This window comes from Notolepis coatsorum (assembly GCF_963971535.1).
Source record: "Notolepis coatsorum genome assembly, chromosome: 1".
NCBI classification, from domain to species: Eukaryota; Metazoa; Chordata; class Actinopteri; order Aulopiformes; family Paralepididae; genus Notolepis; species Notolepis coatsorum.
The window spans coordinates 63,140,210-63,156,847 of record NC_140165.1 but is presented as its reverse complement, the minus strand read 5'-3'; the positions used below and the strand labels follow the sequence as shown (position 1 = coordinate 63,156,847).

Genomic DNA, 16,638 nt, shown 5'->3' with positions numbered 1-16,638 from the left:
AGTTCTAATGGAGGTGAATGACGCATTCTCCTTAAAAAGAAACGATTATATAAAATGACTACAGTGTGAAATTTGCTAGTAGAATATCGTCATGTACCACAGCAAACGTTCACCAGCATGTGTTCATTCCCCTGACAAACAAGTTAAATACAGTCTTAACTACAGCGAGTTATTTACAGGATGAAATAACTACCAACGCTACCCTGTCAGTATAGCAAATAAACAAGGAATGAATGCTAGGTACAGTATAGAACTTACTTTTAAACTCAGCGTGACTTAAAATCATTGGCTCACCTGTGGCCAATCAAAAAGCAACGACACCCTGCTGGCAGAATGACTCTCTGGGGTCTTTGGTAACAGAAACAGTTAGTTACCAGAAGCAGGGGTTCTGTCACAGTTTCCTTTACAATAAACAATATCAAATAATACATCATGTTATTAATCTCAAAGTGGCTAACGATGCTCAAAGGTACACAGAAAAAACAACACCATACAAAACAAAGAATAAACGAATAAGGAAGTATTTATGGAGTGCAAAATCTACCAAATCTATGGAAAATGTCAGATAGGAACTGTATTAGAATCTACCACAGACATTCTTTTTGACGGATAGACATTTTCACAGAAGCCCCAAAATCGGAGCTATTTATTAGTAGCCAGTAACTCACGTACCGTACGGTATAGATATTCACAACATCTTGGTCGGCAAACTTGGTCTTGGTCGACAAAACCGCGGGGATTATCATTAGATAACAGCCGTGGCCGGTGAGCTGTGACTTCACAACATGTTGCTTGGCGTGACGCGTCGTGAGAATACTACGGATGACTGTTTCAACACGGTATGGTCATGGTATGGTTTGCGTCACAGATAATAAGTTACCAGCATGACACAGCGGATGTGTCCCGTACCCACATCACTCCGCTTCTGTTCACATTGTCACGTCGAACATGGGTTTGGTTCTATGGTAGCTTTGTTCAGAACCCCCTGTCTGGTACCTCCAGACCCCCCCCCCCCCCCCCCCTTCTGAGATGTTTTGCCCCAAGACAGAGCCTCGTGGCCTGGGTGTGAGCAGGAAGATGATCCCCTGTCAGTCAGTACCCGGTTGTATAAATCAAGATTCTCTCAGGGCAGGCCAACATTATGGGAAATACGTATTCTCCAGAGTCAGACAAGCGGATATGGACCACTAGCCTACACTGTAAAAAAAAGAAGAAAAAAAACTCACAGGAGATTCACTGTATTATTTTACAGATTACTTTTGTTTTTCTACTTTAAGTGTAAATGCCATAAAAATACAGTAAATTACCTTTTATCAAAATATTAACTGTTAAATAAAGGTTGTAATCTGTAAATGTATTTGATTTTACTGTAATTTGACAATTAATTAATTTGCTGCCAGACATTTACCTTTTTTTTTTTTATAGTTTTCTTTTTTACAGTGTAGCTCAAAACTCTAGTGGTCCGTATTACACTTCCATTAATCTGTGCTAAGCTAGGCTAGCCAGTCTGTATCCGCTTTCATTCATTTGTGCTAAGATAGGCTAGCTGGTCTGTATCCGCTTCCATTCATTTGTGCTGTGCTAGGCTAGCTTGCAGCCGGATAGCTTTCTACTGAACGCACACAGAGAGGAAATCGGTATCTATCTTTGCCGCCTGCCTCTGGAGAAGACAGTGTGTGCGCATTTCCCATAATGTCGGCGTTGGGGGGGGGGGGGGGGGGGGGGGCGCGGTCTACACCAGTTTTCTTGACTCAGTGTCCTTGCTATAAGCAAGTCGGAACAGAACAGAACAGGACAGAACAGCGCAGAACAGAACAGTGCAGAACAAAACAGAACAGAACAGAACAGAACAGAACAGTGCAGAACAGAACAGAACAGCGCAGAACAGCGCAGCGCAGAACAGAACAAAACAGCGCAGAACAGAACAAAACAGCGCAGAACAGCGCAGCACAGTACAGCTGACTTCACTACAGTTCAATCCGTTTTGTGGGTATCTTCTGAGGCGTTTTTTGACCTGACAAAGATTGCCAGAGGATCCTAACTTTGTCACATTCAGTAGACGAGGAGGTGTAGTGTCCATATAAACCCTGCCCCCTCCCCGCTAACTATCCACTGGTCTCCAACAGAGGGACCAAGCAGACAGGTCCCACCGTCGCCCAGCTGCTCTCGGGCCACTCAAAGCCGCCACTGGTGGCCCTGGCCTGTCCGTCAGCGGCACCGACCAATCCGACGACGACGCTTGGGGAGGAGACGATGTCGCCGCCCCCCTCCTCCCCCTCGCCCTCGAAGATGGCCGTCATGGGGAGGCTGGGTAATCTGCAGCGTGCGGCGAAACGTCGGCTCGCCGAGCAGGGAGGGGTGAGGGAGCGGGGGGGACGTAGCCCCCACGCGGGGAGGGAGGAGAGCGAGGAGAGAGAGGAGAGGGAGGAGAGGGAGGAGAGAGAGGAGAGGGAGGAGAGAGAGGAGAGGGAGGAGAGCGAGGAGAGGGAGGAGAGGGAGGAGAGGGAGGTGGTGAAATAGAGACCGCCCTGGTCCTTCCCCCTCCTCCCGGTGTGCAAGTCGCTGGAGATGGAGTGTGAGTTTGTGTCCAGCAGGTCGGTCAGCTCCTGCCACGTGTCTGTCAGCTCCTGGGGTGGAGGCGGAGGTGGCGGCGGCAGTGACGGTGCCCTCTGGGGGCGGGTCGCGGCGGCGCGGAGGCGCTCGACGGCGGACATTCGGGTGGCGGGGTCGGAGCGGCCCCCCTTCCTCAGGAGGAGGGCCTTGAAGCTGTCGCTGCTGGCCGACCTTGGACCCCTGGAGATCGGAGGTCGCTGGGGGCACGGCTGGAGGTCGGTGGGGGTCGACGGAGGAGAGGAGGAAGAAGAAGAGGAGGAGGAAGAAGAGGAGGAGGAGGAGGAGAGGCGAGGGCTTTCATCCTCGGAATCCCGTCGTCCCAGCATCTTCCTCTTAGACCTGAGGAAGAGGATGAGAGAGGGAGGGGGAGATGAGTCAATTTAACCCAAACATGATGACTAGAGAGAGATAACACAACACCGCACAACATAAAGCACATCAAGAGGGCCATTGTATTCTGTCCTGAGCAGTTAACACTTCTATTAGCATGTCGGGCTGTGGTACAGAACTGTTTTGTTATCGGACCCCGCATGCTGCCTGTCTGGAGATGCCCGGCTCATGCAGAACACAGACAGAACCGGCCGCGGAACCCGGGGACAAGTCAGCTAATCATCGTTTACGCTACTTACAAACTACCTATTTCATACCACTTTATGTATAAATAAAAACAGAACTATTGTAGTGGCCACCCACCAGCAGGAGTAAGATCTTTAAGATGTTATAAATCTCAGCAATCTAGCCCAGGTGGTTGGACTACGTTACCCATAAACCCTAGCGGGGTGATGACGGGACCGAAGCGCGAGAACAAAAGGAACGGTGATACGTTTTGCGATTACAAAAGCAAGTTGCTTGTATTTATTACGCACTCTGCATTCACTCCTTACAACAACAACAAAACAAACAAAAACAGTCGCGCTTAAGTCACCCCGCTAGGGTTTATGGGTAACGTAGTCCAACCACCTGGGCTAGATAGACCACCGCAACACTTCCAGGATTCTGAAATCATGGGAGAGAGAGGGGGGGGAGAAAATGAATGAATGTGGATGAGAGCCTTGACATTAAGTGGTTGTAGCTACGGCTGTGGGGGTGCAGGAGACATGATCCAATAGACTTTTATAAACGCCTGAGTCTCCTGAACACGGAGAGACCAACTCCAAGTTGATCGGCCGAGCTATAGTCACTTTCCTGCACCTACTCCCGAACTACGCATGCACAGATGGGCGGGGGTAGGGGGTGGCTACTTGGGCTCAAGCCCCGAATGTTTTCTGAAAAGCCCCGAATCTATTTAAAAAAAAAAAAAAAAAAAATTATTTATTTTTTTGACAATTAATCATTGTTACATGAAAATATGTTTGCACCAGATTTAGCAGAAGCTAATTTCCACCTGTAGTCTATCCAGCTGCTAACTGTATTTGAGTGAGTTAAGTCTTTGTGTTATGGTAGACTCAGACCTGTGAGGTTTTGCCCGCTGCTCACCACCTTTTCTCTGTTTCTTTAAAGCCTACTGTTAGAAATTCCCTTCTCACTCACTCTCTCTAGCCCCCACCCTCTCGTTCTTTACTCTCGTTTACTCTCAGTGGCCACACCTGGACTATTATCAATTACCTCTCGCACCTGTGGTGGCAGGCTAATTAGTTCCCCTGTGGGCTTTAAATACCAGGGCTCTTCCCCTCGTTTCGGCGTGGGGTCGTGTTGTATTCATGCTGAGTCATATTCTCTAACATCTAGACTCTTTCGGGAGATCCTCTGGTCTACCAATGCTGTAAGATGGATCTCTCCAGCCTTGAGATGTTTGCTCCAGCCTTCGTCTGCTGTCGCCGTAGCCTGTGGAGGAGACTGTTCTGCGCTCCCTGTAACTTCCACGGGAGGCACCCCAGCGCTCCACTGCAGACCCCTGCGCAGCTGTTCGTCCTGACGCACATCTAGACCAACGCGCATCTCCCGGACCCTCGAGCTTGGCACGCTCTCCAGTCACCAGCGCGCAACGCGCATCTTCAAGGGCCTTGGCCACCTGTCGCCGTTTGCCTGGAGGGAGACATTGTACTGCGCTCTCTAATTCTCTACGGGAGGTATTCCAGTGTTCCACTCCAGACCAGCGCGCCAGATGCGCTCAAGCCTTCGCCACCTGCCGCCGTTTGCCTGGAGGGAGACACTGTACTGCGCTCTCTAATCCTCTACGGGAGGTATTCCAGTGTTCCACTTCAGACCTTCGAGCTTGGCACGCTCCTCCGTACCAGCGCACTGACGCGCATCTTCCAGACCTTCGAGCTTGGCACGCTCCTCCGTACCAGCGCACTGACGCGCATCTTCCAGACCTTCGAGCTTGGCACGCTCCTCCGTACCAGCGCACTGACGCGCATCTTCCAGACCTTCGAGCTTGGCACGCTCCTCCGTACCAGCGCACAGACGCGCATCTTCCAGACCTTCGAGCTTGGCACGCTCTCCAGACCTCAGCGCGCCGACGCGCATCTTCCAGACCTTCGTGCTTGGCACACTCCTCCTCGCAGACGCACCCCGAGGCGTCTCTCGGTTCCGACGCGCACACCAAGGTGTGGCGCGCACTATGTTCCTCGGCTCCGACAGCGGCTACCCGGTGGACGACGCCCTCGCCACCGCCACTGTTCCGACGCGCACACCAAGGTGTGGCGCGCACTCTGTTCCTCGGCTCCGACAGCGGCTACCCGGTGGACGACGCCCTCGCCACCGCCACTGTTCCGACGCGCACACCAAGGTGTGGCGCGCACTCTGTTCCTCGGCTCCGACAGCGGCTACCCGGTGGACGACGCCCTCGCCACCGCCACTGTTCCGACGCGCACACCAAGGTGTGGCGCGCACTCTGTTCCTCGGCTCCGACAGCGGCTACCCGGTGGACGACACCCTCGTCACCGCCACTGTTCCAGCACTCTGTTCCTCGGCTCCGACAGTCGGCTACCCGGTGGACGACTCCCTCGTCACCGCCACTGTTCCAGCACTCTGTTCCTCGGCTCCGACAGCCAGCCACCCGGTGGCGATGCCCTCGCCCCGCTGCTGTCCCCGTACCATTACGCATACGCCTGGGTGAGTTTTGATTGTGATGTCACTCACCCAGCGTAGTGCCCTTGCCCCCGTTCCCGCTGCTGTCCCTGTACCTTTACGCATACGCCTGGGTGAGTTTTGATTGTGATGTCACTCACTCAGCGTAGTGCCCTTGCCCCCGTTCCCGCTGCTGTCCCTGTACCTTTACGCATACGCCTGGGTGAGTTTTGATTGTGATGTCACTCACTCAGCGTAATGCTTTTTGCCCCCGTTCCCGCTGCTGTCCCTGTACCTTTTCGCATACGCCTGGGTGAGTTTTGATTGTGATGTCACTCACTCAGCGTAATGCCTCTTGCCCCCGTCTCGCTCCTGTTCCTGTACCATTACGCATACGCCTGGGTGAGTTTTGATTGTGATGTCACTCACCCAGCGTATTGCCTCCTTTAGTTCTCACTTAGTTATTAGTTTGGACATTTCATCTCCCACTCTGTTTTGTTCTCTCGTGGATATTATTTTGGACATTTCATCTCCCACTGTGTGTTTATTCACACGAAGATAGTATTTACTTTGTTACTTTGTTATTTGGACTGTTCTGCATCTGCTCTGTTTATTCCCTTTGAATATTAACCCTCTCCTCTGTTCTGCAGAGCGGCCCAGATGTTTTCCCACCAGTCCCCAGTTCCTCCCTGTCCCCAGCCCGCCTCCGCGGTTCTCTGTCCCCAGTTCCTCCCTGTTCCCCAGCCCGCCTCCGCGGGCCTCAGTCCCCTCTGTCCCTAGTCCTCTATCCCTAGTTCTCCTAGTCCCTAGTCCTCTATCCCTAGCTCTCCTAGTCCCTAGTCCTCTCTCCCTAGTTCTCCTTGTCCCTGGTTTACCTAGTCTCTAGTTCCTCTGTCCCAAGGCGTTCCCTTAACCTTCCCTTAGGCGTTCCCTTACTTTCCCATAGTGTTCCCTTTTCCTGCCCGCCTCTTAAAGGCACCTTACCTTCCCCTCTTGTGTTATTCCAGTGTTTTGTGTTTTCTCCCTTAAAGGGACAGTGCCCTTTTTCCCTGTTCACAATAAATATCTGTTTCTTGGCAAACCACCATACCTGTCTTGTGTTGTGCGATTGGGGTCGGTTACAAACCATAACAGTACGACCCCACCAAATCGACGACCCCAGCCAGCACAGACGGTGTATGTTGAGTTTGCCTTTTTTTTTCTTGTTCCCTCTAGCTCCCCTGTTAGCCCTGTTAGCTCCCCTGTTAGCTTGTTAGTCTCCCCTCTAGCTCCCCTGTTAGCCCTGTTATGCTTCCCTGTTTGCCCAGTTTAGCTTCCCTGTTAGTCCTGTTTAGCTCCCTTGTTAGCCTGTTACTCCCCTGCTTAGCTTGTTAGTCTCCCCGGTTAGCTCCCCTGTTTGCTTCCCGTTTTGCCCTGTTTGACCCCCCTGTAGCTAGCCATGCCCTGGCGGCTAACCCAGTTTCCCTCTGCATGGCCCCGGTCTGCTAGCTTGGCCCCGGCTGTTAGCACAGCCTCTTTGTTAATGCAGCCTTGCAGCTGGCATAGGCCCTGTAACTAGCCAGGCCCAAGCAGCTAACCCGGTCCCTCTGCATGGCCTCCACTTTTTTGTGTAGTTTATCCCACTGCTAGGACTGCCCTTTCAGCTAGCAAGGTCAGTTTTTCTCACACAGCTAGGACTGTCCTTCCAGCTAGCTTGTGCTCTCATGCTGGTCCAGCCCTGTCTGCCAGCCTAGCTCCGGCAGCTAGCGCAGCCTCTATGTTGATGTAGCAGTACAGCTAGCATAGGCCCTGTAGCTATCAGTGCCCTGGCAGCTACCCTTTCCCTCTGCTAGCCTGGCTCCGGCAGCTTGCACAGCCTCTATGTTGATGTAGCAGTACAGCTAGCATAGGCCCTGTAGCTATCAGTGCCCTGGCAGCTAACCTTCCCTCTGCTAGCCCTTTCCCGGTGCTTCCATGGTTACCCCTTAGCTACCCTGCTTGCCCCTCAGTTCCTCTAGACCAGTTGCTCTAGACCAGTTCTCTAGACCCAGTTCCTCTAGACCAGTTCCTCTAGACCAGTTCTCTAGACCAGTTCTCTAGACCAGTTCTCTTGCCCAGTTCGCTAGACTAGTTCTCTTCACCCAGTTCCTCTAGACCAGTTGCCCCTCTGCTACCCTAGTTACCCCTCGGCGACCCTGTTTCTTTTGCTAGCCCCACTCTTGTGGTGGCTTCCCCTGCTGGCTTGGCCAGTACCTCTTGTTTTGCCCCCTGCCACTCTGTCTGTATTTGTTTTGGGTCGCCGGGTGGCTCCCGTTGAGGGGGGGGTACTGTGAGGTTTTGCCCGCTGCTCACCACCTTTTCTCTGTTTCTTTAAAGCCTACTGTTAGAAATTCCCTTCTCACTCACTCTCTCTAGCCCCCACCCTCTCGTTCTTTACTCTCGTTTACTCTCAGTGGCCACACCTGGACTATTATCAATTACCTCTCGCACCTGTGGTGGCAGGCTAATTAGTTCCCCTGTGGGCTTTAAATACCAGGGCTCTTCCCCTCGTTTCGGCGTGGGGTCGTGTTGTATTCATGCTGAGTCATATTCTCTAACATCTAGACTCTTTCGGGAGATCCTCTGGTCTACCAATGCTGTAAGATGGATCTCTCCAGCCTTGAGATGTTTGCTCCAGCCTTCGTCTGCTGTCGCCGTAGCCTGTGGAGGAGACTGTTCTGCGCTCCCTGTAACTTCCACGGGAGGCACCCCAGCGCTCCACTGCAGACCCCTGCGCAGCTGTTCGTCCTGACGCACATCTAGACCAACGCGCATCTCCCGGACCCTCGAGCTTGGCACGCTCTCCAGTCACCAGCGCGCAACGCGCATCTTCAAGGGCCTTGGCCACCTGTCGCCGTTTGCCTGGAGGGAGACATTGTACTGCGCTCTCTAATTCTCTACGGGAGGTATTCCAGTGTTCCACTCCAGACCAGCGCGCCAGATGCGCTCAAGCCTTCGCCACCTGCCGCCGTTTGCCTGGAGGGAGACACTGTACTGCGCTCTCTAATCCTCTACGGGAGGTATTCCAGTGTTCCACTTCAGACCTTCGAGCTTGGCACGCTCCTCCGTACCAGCGCACTGACGCGCATCTTCCAGACCTTCGAGCTTGGCACGCTCCTCCGTACCAGCGCACTGACGCGCATCTTCCAGACCTTCGAGCTTGGCACGCTCCTCCGTACCAGCGCACTGACGCGCATCTTCCAGACCTTCGAGCTTGGCACGCTCCTCCGTACCAGCGCACAGACGCGCATCTTCCAGACCTTCGAGCTTGGCACGCTCTCCAGACCTCAGCGCGCCGACGCGCATCTTCCAGACCTTCGTGCTTGGCACACTCCTCCTCGCAGACGCACCCCGAGGCGTCTCTCGGTTCCGACGCGCACACCAAGGTGTGGCGCGCACTCTGTTCCTCGGCTCCGACAGCGGCTACCCGGTGGACGACGCCCTCGCCACCGCCACTGTTCCGACGCGCACACCAAGGTGTGGCGCGCACTCTGTTCCTCGGCTCCGACAGCGGCTACCCGGTGGACGACGCCCTCGCCACCGCCACTGTTCCGACGCGCACACCAAGGTGTGGCGCGCACTCTGTTCCTCGGCTCCGACAGCGGCTACCCGGTGGACGACGCCCTCGCCACCGCCACTGTTCCGACGCGCACACCAAGGTGTGGCGCGCACTCTGTTCCTCGGCTCCGACAGCGGCTACCCGGTGGACGACACCCTCGTCACCGCCACTGTTCCAGCACTCTGTTCCTCGGCTCCGACAGTCGGCTACCCGGTGGACGACTCCCTCGTCACCGCCACTGTTCCAGCACTCTGTTCCTCGGCTCCGACAGCCAGCCACCCGGTGGCGATGCCCTCGCCCCGCTGCTGTCCCCGTACCATTACGCATACGCCTGGGTGAGTTTTGATTGTGATGTCACTCACCCAGCGTAGTGCCCTTGCCCCCGTTCCCGCTGCTGTCCCTGTACCTTTACGCATACGCCTGGGTGAGTTTTGATTGTGATGTCACTCACTCAGCGTAGTGCCCTTGCCCCCGTTCCCGCTGCTGTCCCTGTACCTTTACGCATACGCCTGGGTGAGTTTTGATTGTGATGTCACTCACTCAGCGTAATGCTTTTTGCCCCCGTTCCCGCTGCTGTCCCTGTACCTTTTCGCATACGCCTGGGTGAGTTTTGATTGTGATGTCACTCACTCAGCGTAATGCCTCTTGCCCCCGTCTCGCTCCTGTTCCTGTACCATTACGCATACGCCTGGGTGAGTTTTGATTGTGATGTCACTCACCCAGCGTATTGCCTCCTTTAGTTCTCACTTAGTTATTAGTTTGGACATTTCATCTCCCACTCTGTTTTGTTCTCTCGTGGATATTATTTTGGACATTTCATCTCCCACTGTGTGTTTATTCACACGAAGATAGTATTTACTTTGTTACTTTGTTATTTGGACTGTTCTGCATCTGCTCTGTTTATTCCCTTTGAATATTAACCCTCTCCTCTGTTCTGCAGAGCGGCCCAGATGTTTTCCCACCAGTCCCCAGTTCCTCCCTGTCCCCAGCCCGCCTCCGCGGTTCTCTGTCCCCAGTTCCTCCCTGTTCCCCAGCCCGCCTCCGCGGGCCTCAGTCCCCTCTGTCCCTAGTCCTCTATCCCTAGTTCTCCTAGTCCCTAGTCCTCTATCCCTAGCTCTCCTAGTCCCTAGTCCTCTCTCCCTAGTTCTCCTTGTCCCTGGTTTACCTAGTCTCTAGTTCCTCTGTCCCAAGGCGTTCCCTTAACCTTCCCTTAGGCGTTCCCTTACTTTCCCATAGTGTTCCCTTTTCCTGCCCGCCTCTTAAAGGCACCTTACCTTCCCCTCTTGTGTTATTCCAGTGTTTTGTGTTTTCTCCCTTAAAGGGACAGTGCCCTTTTTCCCTGTTCACAATAAATATCTGTTTCTTGGCAAACCACCATACCTGTCTTGTGTTGTGCGATTGGGGTCGGTTACAAACCATAACAAGACCTAAGCTTTAAATCACAATCAACAAGTTGACAAAAACATAATTCTTCCACCTTAGAAACATAGCTAAAGTACGCCCATTTATAAATCAAAAAGATTTATTAGAACTATTTTATTGCAATGCACTATTGCATTATTTTATTCTATTTTACTAACTATTTTATCGAGTTAACCCTAGATCTTAGATCCTAATATGAAAAACGATGTGATTTAATGTTCTATGTCTTACCTTGACTTTGTCTATTTTACTGCTATCTATTTTATGCTTTATGTCTGCACTTTATGCATTGCTCTTGATCTGCCAATGTTGTGCTCATTTTATGCCTGTCTTTTTGTACTGATGTGAAGCACTTAAGGTGCTATACAAACACAGTGTATTATTATTATTATTATTATTATTATTATTATTATTATTATTATTATTATTATTATTATTATTATTATTATTATTATTATTATTATTATTATTATTATTATTATTATTATTATTATTATTATTATTATTATAAATTATTATAGTTTGCTTCATTAATTAAAGGGTGTGAATTTAAGTGTTCTCTAGTGCCTTTTGTCCGCTTTAAGGTGGTGGTATATGTTAAAGGTTGTGGTGTCGAAGTTAAAAATCTATCTGGGCTAAGCCCCGGATCTCCTACAATCCTAAATCCGCCCCTGCGCAGATTGCCCACGGAGTCTAGGTGCGTAGTTCGGGAGTAGGTGCGAAAAAGCGACTATAGCTCGGCTGAGAAAGTGCAGATCGACTTGGGATTGGTCTCTCCGTGTTCAGGAGACTCAGGCGTTTATAAAAGTAAATTGGATAATGTCTCCAGCACCCCCACAGCCGTAGCTACAACCACTTAATGTCAAGGCTCTCATCCACATTCATTCATTTTCTGCTCCCGCTCTCTCTCATCCATGAGCTCAATGTAACGCGGAAGTGCAGTGGTCTATTGCTGTGAATTACAACATCTTACTTACATAAGATCGTACTTGTCCTGCTGGTGAGTGGCCACTACACTGTCCCTTTAAGGGGAAGCTAACAACAAAAGACACATGACGGTTTACTTGGAACTGAATTCAGACAGAATCCGAACTATCAAGGGTGCTAACAGGATTGGGACTCGGCCCACTATACACTCAGTAACCAATCACAGCTTTACCTGCCACATCAGGCCACGCCCTGCCACGCTGCACTGCTCCAGAGACGCAGACACAGAGACGAGATGCAGACAGACGTGAGAGAAGACACCTTGATGGACATTGGTGTGTGTGTGTGTGTGTGTGTGTGTGTGTGTGTGTGTGTGTGTGTGTGTGTGTGTGTGTGTGTGTGTGTGTGTGTGTGTGTGTGTGTGTGTGTGTGTGTGTGTGTGTGTGTGTGTGTGTGATGATGATCACATGATTCTATCAGAAGCTTTGGATGCTTTTTGATGCTTTTTGATGTTTTCCGACAGGCCACCTGCTGTTCAGAGGAGGATGAGAGAGTCTGTGTGTGTGTGTGTGTGTGTGTGTGTGTGTGTGTGTGTGTGTGTGTGTGTGTGTGTGTGTGTGTGTGTGTGTGTGTGTGTGTGTGTGTGTGTGTGTGTGTGTGTGTGTGTGTGTGTGTGTGTGTGTGTGTGTGTGTGTGTGTGTGTGTGTGTGTGTGTGTGTGTGTGTGTGCGTGTGTGTGTGTGTGTGTGTGTGAGTGAGAGAGAGAGAGAGAAAGATGTGTAGCACTCAACACTTTGATGAGCATTGTTACTCAGCTGATAGAGTTGTGCCCTTCCTGATGACTTGTCGTACATAACTTGTAATTCACTTTGGATAAAAGTAAATGACTAAATGTAAATGTAAATGTAAATGTAAGAGTGTGTACCTGTGTATGACAGCGAACAGGTCATCTGTGGTTCTGGGATTAGAGACCAGCATCCCCTCTGACTCACTACCATCAAACACCTCCCCTAGAGAGAGAGAGAGAGAGAGAGAGAGAGAGAGAGAGAGAGAGAGAGAGAGAGAGAGAGAGAGAGAGAGAGAGAGAGAGAGAGAGAGAGAGAGAGAGAGAGAGAGAGAGAGAGAGAGAGAGAGAGAGAGAGAGAGAGAGAAAGAGAGAGACAGAGAAACAGAGAGAAAGAGAGAGAGAGAGACAGAGAGAGACAGAGAAACAGAAAGACAGCGAGAGAGAGAGAGAGAGAGACAGAGAGAAAGAGAGAGACAGAGAAACAGAGAGAAAGAGAGAGCGAGAGACAGAGAGAGACAGAGAAACAGAAAGACAGCGAGAGAGAGAGAGAGAGAGACAGACAGACAGACAGACAGACAGACAGACAGACAGACAGACAGACAGACAGACAGACAGACAGACAGACAGACAGACAGACAGACAGACAGACAGACAGACAGACAGACAGACAGACAGACAGACAGACAGACAGACAGACAGACAGACAGACAGACAGACAGAGATATTTACATCATTATCGGCAGCAGTTGTGTTTATTTACACCATATTAGTTACTATAGTTACTGTAATAATAATAATAATAATAATAATAATAATTCATATAATTTGTATATCGCTTCTCAGTAACCCGAAGTCGCTGACAGTGGTCGGGAGCATGAGTACAAACAAAGAAACGAAAGCAAAGAAACAAAAACAAAGAAACAACAAAGAAACAAAAACAAAAGGGGCATGACCATGGGGGGAACAGGGGAGACAGCATGAAAGCCAAAAAAAAAAGACTGGAGACAGACATCAATCAGGTTAGAGAGGGGGGGGGGGGGGGGTTTAAGGGTGGGGGGGGTTGAAGGCAAGGGAGAACAGGTGGGTTTTGAGGCGAGCTTTGAGAGGATGATAGACTCTTTTGAAATGTGGACACTGAGGAAGATGCTGAAGATAACATGGAAGGATAAGATCAAGAATGAGGAGGTACTGAGAAGAGCGGATATGCAAGGGGGACAGCTGCTGGAGAGGTTGAAAAAGAGAAAGATGGAGTTGTGCGGGCATGTTCTGAGAGGATCCAGCGGGGAGATGTTCAAGAAGGTGGTGATGGGGAAGGTGGATGGAAAGAGAGGAAGTGGAAGACCAAGAAGAGGCTGGGTAGACGATGTCTGTGATTGGAGTGGAGTGAGAGGCGGAGTCACGGAGTTGGAGAGAAGAAGTGGGGACAGAATGGGTTGGAGAGTGATAGGCAACCTTCGGAACGAAGAAGCCACCTAATGATGATTTGAAGGTGGAGAGTGTAGGGGAGTCTCTGATGGACTGGGGGAGGGAGTTCCAGAGTCGGGGTGCAGTACGAGAGAAGGCCCGATCTCCGAAGTTTTTAAGCTTGGATGTCGGGACAGTGAGCAGTGTCCCTGAGCCCTGAGGGGGCGGGGCTAGTGGAATGTCACTCCTACAGTCCAGGGGGCGGGGCTAGTGGAATGTCACTCCTACAGTCCAGGGGGCGGGGCTAGTGGAATATCACTCCTACGGTCCAGGTGGCGGGGCTAGTGGAATATCACTCCTACGGTCCAGGGGGCGGGGCTAGTGGAATGTCACTCCTACAGTCCAGGGGGCGGGGCTAGTGGAATATCACTCATACAGTCCAGGGTGCGGGGGCTTGTGGAATATCACTCCTACAGTCCAGGGGGCGGGGCTAGTGGAATGTCACTCCTACAGTTCAGGGGGCGGGGCTAGTGGAATGTCACTCCTACAGTCCAGGGGGCGGGGCTAGTGGAATATCACTACTACAGTCCAGGGGGCGGGGCTAGTGGAATATCACTCCTACGGTCCAGGGGGCGGGACTAGTGGAACATCACTACTACAGTCCAGGGGACGGGGCTAGTGGAATGTCACTCCTACGGTCCAGGGGGAGGAGCTAGTGGAATATCCCTCATACGGTCCAGGGGGCGGGACTAGTGTAACATCACTACTACAGTCCACTGGGCAGGGCTTGTGGAATATCACTACTACAGTACAGGGGGCGGGGCTAGTGGAATGTCACTCCTACGGTCCCGGGGGCGTGGCTAGTGGAATATCACTCCTACGGTCCAGGGGGCGGGGCTAGTGGAATATCACTCCTACAGTACAGGGGGCAGGGCTAGTGGAATGTCACTCCTACGGTCCAGGGGGCGGGGCTAGTGGAATATCACGACTACAGTCCAGGGGGCGGGGCTAGTGGAATGTCACTCCTACAGTCCAGGGGGCGGGGCTAGTGGAATGTCACTCATATGGTCCAGGGGGCGGGGCTAGTGGAATGTCACTCCTACGTTCCAGGGGGCGGGGCTAGTGGAATATCACTACTACAGTCCAGGGGGCGGGGCTAGTTGAATAGCACTACTACAGTCCAGGGGGCGGGGCTAGTGGAATGTCACTCCTACAGTCCAGGGGGCGGGGCTAGTGGAATGTCACTCCTACAGTCCAGGGGGCGGGGCTAGTGGAATATCACTCCTACGGTCCAGGGGGCGGGGCTAGTGGAATATCACTCCTACAGTCCAGGGGGCGGGGCTAGTGGAATGTCACTCCTACGGTCCAGGGGGCGGGGCTAGTGGAATATCACTACTACAGTCCAGGGGGCGGGGCTAGTGGAATGTCACTCCTACGGTCCAGGGGGCGGGGCTAGTGGAATATCACTACTACAGTCCAGGGGGCGGGGCTAGTGGAATATCACTACTACAGTCCAGGGGGCAGGGCTAGTGGAATATCACTACTACAGTCCAGGGGGCGGGGCTAGTGGAATGTCACTCCTACGGTCCAGGGGGCAGGGCTAGTGGAATATCACTACTACAGTTCAGGGGGCGGGGCTAGTGGAATATCACTCCTACAGTCCAGGGGGCGGGGCTAGTGGAATGTCACTCCTACAGTTCAGGGGGCGGGGCTAGTAGAATGTCACTCCTACAGTTCAGGGGGCGGGGCTAGTGGAATATCACTCCTACAGTCCAGGGGGCGGGGCTAGTGGAATGTCACTCCTACAGTTCAGGGGGCGGGGCTAGTGGAATGTCACTCCTACAGTCCAGGGGGCGGGGCTAGTGGAATATCACTCCTACGGTCCAGGGGGCGGGGCTAGTGGAATATCACTCCTACGGTCCAGGGGGAGGGGCTAGTGGAATGTCACTCCTACGGTCAAGGGGGCGGGGCTAGTGGAATATCACTACTACAGTCCAGGGGGCGGGGCTAGTGGAATATCACTACTACAGTCCAGGGGGCGGGGCTAGTGGAATATCACTCCTACGGTCCAGGGGACGGGGCTAGTGGAATATCACTACTACAGTCCAGGGGGCGGGGCTAGTGGAATATCACTCCTACGGTCCAGGGGGTGGGGCTAGTGGAATATCACTCCTACGGTCCAGGGGGAGGAGCTAGTGGAATATCCCTCATACGGTCCAGGGGGCGGGACTAGTGGAATATCACTACTACAGTCCAGGGGGCAGGGCTTGTGGAATATCACTACTACAGTACAGGGGGCGGGGCTAGTGGAATGTCACTCCTACGGTCCCGGGGGGCGGGGCTAGTGGAATATCACTCCTACGGTCCAGGGGGCGGGGCTAGTGGAATATCACTCCTACAGTACAGGGGGCAGGGCTAGTGGAATGTCACTCCTACGGTCCAGGGGGCGGGGCTAGTGGAATATCACTACTACAGTCCAGGGGGCGGGGCTAGTGGAATGTCACTCCTACAGTCCCGGGGGCGGGGCTAGTGGAATGTCACTCCTACGGTCCCGGGGGCGTGGCTAGTGGAATATCACTCCTACGGTCCAGGGGGCGGGGCTAGTGGAATATCACTCCTACAGTACAGGGGGCAGGGCTAGTGGAATGTCACTCCTACGGTCCAGGGGGCGGGGCTAGTGGAATATCACGACTACAGTCCAGGGGGCGGGGCTAGTGGAATGTCACTCCTACAGGCCAGGGGGCGGGGCTAGTGGAATGTCACTCATATGGTCCAGGGGGCGGGGCTAGTGGAATGTCACTCCTACGTTCCAGGGGGCGGGGCTAGTGGAATATCACTACTACAGTCCAGGGGGCGGGGCTAGTTGAATAGCACTACTACAGTCCAGGGGGCGGGGC

At 52.5% G+C, this 16,638-nt stretch overlaps 1 protein-coding gene across 1 annotated transcript in view; it reads right to left on the bottom strand.

Moving 5' to 3' along the window:
- Window positions 1-1,735: 1,735 nt before the first annotated feature.
- nhsl1a (NHS-like 1a) overlaps window positions 1,736-16,638 on the bottom strand; it is a gene marked incomplete at its 5' end in the record, with an annotated part of 24,242 nt that continues 9,339 nt past the window's right edge. The window contains 2 exon segments of the mRNA XM_084323108.1: window positions 1,736-2,952; window positions 12,476-12,560. Coding sequence (XP_084179234.1) covers window positions 2,106-2,952; window positions 12,476-12,560 — 932 coding nt within the window. The 3' untranslated portion in view covers window positions 1,736-2,105.